Source organism: Thamnophis elegans, chromosome 16 (genome assembly GCF_009769535.1).
Source record: "Thamnophis elegans isolate rThaEle1 chromosome 16, rThaEle1.pri, whole genome shotgun sequence".
Classification (NCBI taxonomy): Eukaryota; Metazoa; Chordata; class Lepidosauria; order Squamata; family Colubridae; genus Thamnophis; species Thamnophis elegans.
This window is the reverse complement of record NC_045556.1, coordinates 27400427-27407836: the sequence shown is the minus strand read 5'-3', so window position 1 is coordinate 27407836 and position 7410 is coordinate 27400427. Positions and strand designations below refer to the sequence as shown.

The window sequence follows — 7410 nt, the reverse complement described above, 5'->3', positions numbered from 1 at the left end:
GGAAAGCCAACGCAGACCTTGGCTGCATTCAACAAGATTCAAGACCACAGAAAGTGAGAGTACCACTTTACACTGAACTAGTGAGGCCACGCTTGGAATCCTGCATCCAGTTCTGGTCATCATGAGACCAAAAAAGGATCTGAGACCCTAGGAAGAGCGCAGAGAAGAGCTACTAAGACCATTAGGGTTCTGGTGGCTAAATCATAAGATGGACAGTTGAGGGAGTTAGGGTTGTCTAGAGCAGAGGTGTCAAACTCAAGGCCCGGGGGATGGATCTGGCCCATGGGGTGCTTAAATGTGACCGGCAGTGCCTCTGCCAGAGAAAATGGACCTCGGGAGAGTTGCACACAGTCCTCCCAGGGGTCTGTTTTCACTGGCAGAGGGTTGCAGGAGGCCGTCGCAGCCCAAAATGGAGCTCGCGAGCCCGTTTTCGCTGGCAGAGTGCTCCGGCTACCACACGAGTGACTTTGACCTGGCCATGCTCCCCCTGACCACACCCATCTCCCAAGGTCCAACACAAGCATGCCAGAAACCCAGAAGACAAACGGGCAAGGCTGCCCAGGCCAGGCGACATGGCTCCACATGCCCAAAGAGGCACTGGTTTGCCATCATGGGTATAGGGTCTCCTGCTTGAGCAGGGGGTTGAACTAGAAGACCTCCAAGGTCCCTCCCAGCCCTAGGATTCTATTTCTTTCTTGGAAAGGGAGGACATGGGAAACACAGTGGTAGTTTTCCTACAATGGGAAAGTGAAGCAAGCAGGACATTAATGGTGCATTTACATGTGGGAGGGTTGGTTTAGCGCCACCCCCTCCCCACAGAATTAACCCTGCTTTGCCAAGATATTTTGGGTGGCAGCCTGGAAAAGAGCAGCTTCTGAGCCTGGCCAACCCCCCCCCTTTTTTTTTCTGAATTGCTGCTCTTCTACTTCGTGGGGAAGAGGCAAGACCTGCCCACCTCACCCGAATCCGTCCGCTCAGCAAGCAAGATGCTTCCTGTTTCCCAGGGATGTTTTGCTAGGAGGCCGCCTGTCTCCCTTCCACCACCTCTGGCCAGCAGGGTTTGGGGAGGTGAGCCATCCTGGGAGCCAGCCAACTGGAGGGAGAGGTGGAGCGGGGCGGGGGGGGGGAGGCTTGCTGAGAACGTGATATTTCCAGCCGCTTAATCCTCTCCGCTGCCTTCGCTTGGCTTGGTTGCTGGAACAGGGCTCAGTTGCTACTCAACGGAGAGACACACCAGGAAAACAGTGGGAACGCGGACCTCCAACCTCCTTCAGCCTCAGAGACGGTTCTTGCAGGAACCTACGGGGGCCAAAATGGCAAAGTCAGCCTCTGCATTCCAAGGGGGAGGGTCCTTGAAGGTGAAGGAAGGGAAAAGACAATGGAGAGGGAATGTCAAGAGGAAGAAAAGCATCACTCCCCTATTTCAAAGGAGCAAAACCGTCGCTCTGACTCCCCGTCCCAAACTTTGCCTTGTGGCATCCTTGGTGCACTCTGAGCTTGGTGGTTTCCTATCCAGGGATTATCAAGTCAGATCAGCAATCAAACAGCCAAATTAAGGAACTACCAAGAAGAAAACAACACTGACAGCCAAGTGACTGTAGATAAAAAGAGAGCAAACCCCACTCCCTTCTAGCACTGATGATGTTACCTAGTTGGGTTATGAAATGCCTACAAGAAAACAATCAAGCTCAGTGAGCATTAAGGACCCCCCCCCAACAGTCCTCCTCTTCCTCCTTCCCCTCCCCTCCACCAATCCCACTCCCTTCAAGCACTGATTATGTAACCTAGTTGGATGATGAAACGTCTGCAAGAAAACAACCAAGCTCGGAGATCATCAAGGACCCCATAGTCATCCTCCTCCTCCTCTTGCTCTTCCTCCGCCTCTTCCTCCTTCCCCTCCCCTCCACAAATGCCACTCCCTTCTCGCACTGATGATGTTACCTAGAAAGAAAACAACCAAGCTCAAAGAGCACCAAGGGCCCCTCATTGCAACCCTGAGCTACAAATATACCCTCTTCTATTAAAATTTTGCTCCCCCCCCCCGCACAAAGCTATTTAGGGCACACCTTCCACCTGCAAATTGGGGGAAGGAATCCCTGGTGCTGATCTGGAACAATTGTAGCCCTAAATGTGTGGAAATGGGGTGGGAAGCTCTTGGGGAGCCACAAAAGTGCCCCCCTCCCCCCGTGTCCCAATTCCTCCTGCACTTTGCACCACGGGAAACCCTGTGACGGATCTGGGCCAGGCCCAGAAGGAATGGGCAGGAGGGAAGGAGGCACATTGGCGCCACCTACAGGTTTCCAGCCGCTCCTCCAGGAAAGAGATCTGCTCGCTGAGCGAATCTATTCGGTCCAGTTGCTGGATCAGGTGGACCACCAGGCTGATGGGTTCTGCTGTCCCAGGGCCCTCTCTGGCACCAGGCAGATCCAGTTTGAGAAATGGTGCCAAAATGAGCTGGAACTTCTGTTGAGAAAGGGAGAAGTGTTTTAAGACAGAAAATCCTTAAAGTGGATAGAGAAAGAAAACCAGATACTTTTCTTTCAGGTTTAATGGAACAAAACTGGGGGTGGGGGTGGGTGGGGGGATTTAGAACTCTGATGTTATATATGTTGACTACTCTACACCCATAAATGGAAGGTCCCCTCAATTCTCACAATGGATGAATGGCTGCAAAAGCTGATGGAGTTGGCTAAATTGACTGCTTTAATGAAAGGGAAAACAATACAAATATTTTTATTTCTACTTGGAAACCACTTCTGGACTTTGTGCTTGAAGTGGAAAAAAGCCGAAACTTTGATTTTTAGGGTTTACCGATGAGTTAGATTTGCTGTGCTAGAAATGGCTAGTTTCAATTATTACAAAAAAGTAAAAAGTTGAGGGTAGATCTGAATGCCTTATTTTCCTGCACCAAAGGAGTTGGAAGTCAATGCCTTTTTTTTTACTTCTCCCCTTGCTTCCCTCCACTCTCCACTTCCCTTTTTCCTTTCCTCGTCTCCCCAATATTTGCCTTTGTATTCTTTCTGTATGTAATATTATAAAACTATGTAAACACGAGAACGGGAGAAGCGTGACTCTAGACAGGACTAAGGAGAGTCAGCTTGGAAAGGAGACCACTAGGGCATCTCAAGAGAATCAGCCAGGCTGGGGACAAGCAAGGATTTCCAAAGAATCAACCGCAACATTGCCAACCAAGCCCCACAGCTGTGTTTGTGAAGACTCCACCAGTGAAGCTCAAGTTAGGACAGTGAGGGCGAATCTTTTTCTTACGCCGTGCCAAAATTGTGTGCTCGTGTGCTATCACATGAATGCCCATGCCCACACCAATTCAATCCTCCCCGCCCACTTGCACACATCACCCCTCCCCAGCCCCCGGAGGCTTTCCTGAAGCCTGGGGAGTGCAAAAACAGCCTCCCCCGCCCCCCCGCCCCCCGAGGCGCTCCAGGAGCTGGAAAGGATCATTCCTTCCTTGGCCTGTTGGGGCTGTTTCTTGCCCTCCCCAGGCTTCAGAGAAGTCCCGGGGGGCTGGGGAGGGATGGTGCAAGCATGTGCAGGTGGCCGGGGAGGATTGAATTGGTGTGGGCACGTGCATGCGTCTCGTAGCATACGAGCACACAATTTTGGCATGCCGTAAGGAAAAGGTTTCGCCGTCACTGTCCTAACTTGAGCTTCACGGCCTCCCCGGGTCCTCCAGAAGGGCGAAAATCAGCTGGTGGGCATGTGCATGCGTGCTGGAGCTGACGGCTGGCGTACCAGCAAATATGGCTCCGCATGCCGCCTGTAGCACGCGTGCCATAGGTTCGCCATCACGGACTTAGGCCTTTCTTTTCTAAGTCAAGCCCATCACCCAAATTATTAAGTGAATTTTCCTCCCTGATCTCTGCCTGACTCTACAGATTTTTGTTGCTTAGCTGCAGTGAACAGCACTGTTCAGACAACCGTCATCTCCACTGCTAACCCTGGTTACTAGAAGGGGACTCACTTCTTCCAAAGCGGCCAACCTGCTTCGCAGTTCCCTTACTTCGTCTGGAACGGGAAGGCTGTCACTTCCTGCAGCACAAATGCACATCAAAACAAAACAACAACAAAATGTTGGTAAGAAACCTGGTTAAGGACAGACATCGCAACGATTCCAGGAATGTTGTGTTTGTTGCTATTCTGGGATGAAATAAGAGGCTCCCGAAAGTCTGTCCAAATTTCTCTCGGCCCCTTCGCACACTAAGAGAAGCAGGATCTCGAGTTTCTTTCTGGAACTTTCTTCTCTCTGTCCACGTCCCCCCCTCGACGTCTCTCTTCTTCCTTCCTCAAAGCCAGATCTGCATTCCTTCACAACGGCTTCCCAAGCAATCCGGAGGACGGAGGCAAATTGTTCCCAGTTATATAGAGCAGTAGCCCTTAGACTTATATGCCACTTAAAAACACTGTGAAGCGGGATATAAGACTGCTATGGCAATTGCTATCTGGCACTCTGCTTATTCAGGCAGAATAGCAAATATTGCCAACCATACAGTTGAGGTGTTGGGCTGGAAAGCAGTGGAACCTGGGTTCAAGACCACCCTCAAACACAGAAGCCCACCGAGTGTCTTAAAGCACTTTCTGGCTCTCTCCCCAGCCTACTTTGCAAGCTTATTTTTGAATGGAGCATTATATCTTGCGCTCCTGGAGGAGAAGTGATAAAAACCAACCAAACACCCCCCAGACGTTAAAAATCCTCCTTCTCTTGGTCTCCCCAAGAGAGGGCAGGAAATCAGCCCTGCGTTAAGTAGCTCTTCCCTTCCCACGGATCGAAGCGTTGCTCCAGCGACACGTTGCTCCACTCTTCCTCTTCGGCGTAAAGGCTGCCCCTCCGCGCATTATTACTCACGGTACGAGTTTGAAGTGGCACAGCGCGTACCAAAAGTAATAATGAGCCGCGATCAGCCTGGGCTGGTAGTCTTCTCTTCCTGGCTCGGGATGCAATATAGAGAAGGAAGGCAGTAGGTGGACCCCCCAAAGCCCCTGAGAAAAGTCTTGAGGTGCTACAGAAAGGTGTGTGCAGAGTTAAAAGTGATGTTTGGAAGCTCCAGGTCAGTCATGTTGGGTCAGGATTAGGGACCAGGTAATCTTGGGTGCACTGCACAGGATGGGTTCATACCAGGGGTGAAATCCTCCCGGTTTGGCACAGTTTGGCCGAACTGGTAGGGACGATTGTCCTTAGTTCTGCGAACCAGTAGTAAAAAAAAAAAGCTTCCAATTAAAGTATTTAAAATACTTTTAAAAATAGCTTTTGACAATTGTGCAGCTCAGCTGTGAGCTGTGCGATTATTGGAAACTTTCCCCCCACCACCGCTTTTTAAAAATCTAAAAAAATAGCTCCCAATGATCACACACTGAGCCACATGATCGTTGGAAGCTATTTTTAAAGCTTTTTAAAGTATTTTAAAGTATTTTTTCCTTTAAAAAGCCAAAAAAACAGCTTAAAGTGAAAAAAAAGTTGGCCATGCCCACCCAGTCACATGACACCACCACCACAAAGCCACACCCACAGAACCGGTTGGGAGGGATTAGGTTTCATTTCTGGGTAACATCAATTTAGTCTAGCTGTAAAAAACTGAGTTTTCCCACAAAGCTGCACGTAGCATCTGAGAACATGCTTGGAGAAGATAGACATTCCTGCATTATTCAGAAGCAACAAGAGCAGTGAAGCCATTCCTTTTTGAGGATCAAGTGGGTCCCCACAGCACCTTGGGGGTGAAGCCTCTGGAGTCGTGTTTCCCAACCTCTGCCATTTTAAGATGGATGGACTTCAATTTTTCAGAATTCTGGGAGTCCACTCATTGTAAAATGGCAGAGTTGAGAAACACTGCTAGTGTTTTCATCCAGACTACAGTTGATGTAGCAGTTGATGAATACAGTTGACAGATGGACTGCAAGGCGATCCAACCGGTCAGTCCTGGAGGAGATCAACCCTGGCTGCTCTTTAGAAGGCCAGATCCTGAAGAGGAAACTCAAAGACTTTGGCCACCTAATGAGAAGGAAGGGCTCCCTGGAGAAGAGCCTCATGCTGGGAATGATAGAAGGCAAAAGAAGAAGGAGATGACAGAAAATGAGGTGACTGGATGGAGTCACTGAAGCAGCCGGCGTGATCTTAAATGGACTCCGGGGGATGGTAGAGGAAAGGAAAACCTGGAGGAACGTGGTCCATGGGGTCGCGATGGGTCGGACATGACTTTGCAACTAACAACAACAGTTGATGAATTCAAATTGAATCAACCTGTCCACCAGCCCAGGTACAGGATTCATTTATCATATTGAAGAGACCCCAGAAAAAGTAGCTAGGGTTGTGCCTCCTGGGCATTTAAGCACCAAGAAATTTGTCTTCCTGTCCTACTTGGGAGGGCAGCTCAATGTGAGACCTCTAACCCAAGCAATCTACACACCCATCTGTTCTGATACCCCCTGGCCTGTGAATAAACCAGAACACAGGCTTGGCTGTTTGCCACTATTTTATTACTAAGATAACAAATCCTTTGGCTGAGGGCACAGACAACTCACATTCAATAGAATCGCTTGCAGCAACCCAGATAGTTCAAATGAAGCAACGCAGATAATCCCAATGCACAGACACGGCTAGAATACAGACAGATTTTCTTCACTACTAGTTCGAACGGTTGTTTCCTGCAAATGTCCCCTCCCAATGCCTCACTTATAAACTCTCTTGGGAGGGGCCAATCTACAACCACCTGTGCTTAATTATCTTCTATGAGACTGCCTACCGAGTTGCTTCTTCTATTTCTCAGCCCTTCTCAATTGAGCATCAGGGACAAACTGCCTTTGATCTTCCCCACTGCTCCATGCCTCAAGCGTCTCCTGGTGGCCAACCAGCCTCTCTGGTCCCTGCTCTGAGTCTGAACCCTGCACAGGATCCTCCACATTTTCCATGGCAGACTCATAGGGTTCCTCGCTATCTGAGTCCATCAGCAGCTCAACCGGATCCTGGTGGGCCACAACACCCATTTATGCACCTACCACCTACCCACTGACGAGGAACATGATTCCTGCATAGTAAACTAAAAATGTCATCAAAGCAGATTCTCTTTCTGGGCCAAGATGATTAGGGGACTGGAGGCTGAAACATACGATGAATGGTTGCAGGATTTGGGCATGGCTGGTCTAGTGAAGAGAAGGACCAGGGGAGACAGGACAGCATCTTCCAATATTGGAGGGTCTGCCACAGCTATTCTCCAAAGGCCCCAAAGCCCAGAGAAGGAATAATGGATGGAAACTGACCAAGGAGAGATTCAACCTAGAAATAAGGAGGAATTTTCTGACAGCGAGAGCAATCAACCAATGGAACAGAAGTTGCCTTCGGAAATTGTGGGAGCTTCATCACTGGAGGCTTTCAAGAAGAGACTGGGCTGCCCTCTGTCAGAA

At 49.6% G+C, this 7410-nt stretch overlaps 1 protein-coding gene across 4 annotated transcripts in view; it reads right to left on the bottom strand.

The window, feature by feature from the left end:
- Positions 1–611: 611 nt before the first annotated feature.
- The window catches only part of EGFL7 (EGF like domain multiple 7), a 28563-nt gene continuing 21764 nt past the window's right edge, over positions 612–7410 (bottom strand). For 3 of the 4 annotated variants that reach the window (XM_032232849.1, XM_032232851.1, XM_032232850.1), the window contains 2 exons: positions 3980–4047; positions 2023–2463 (listed from right to left, as the gene is read on the bottom strand). In XM_032232849.1, the coding sequence (XP_032088740.1) occupies positions 2125–2463; positions 3980–4047 (407 nt within the window). In that variant the 3' untranslated portion in view covers positions 2023–2124. Of the gene's footprint in view, positions 1300–2022; positions 2464–3979; positions 4048–7410 lie in introns of those variants that run through there. The other variant, XM_032232852.1, reaches the window with a different exon arrangement.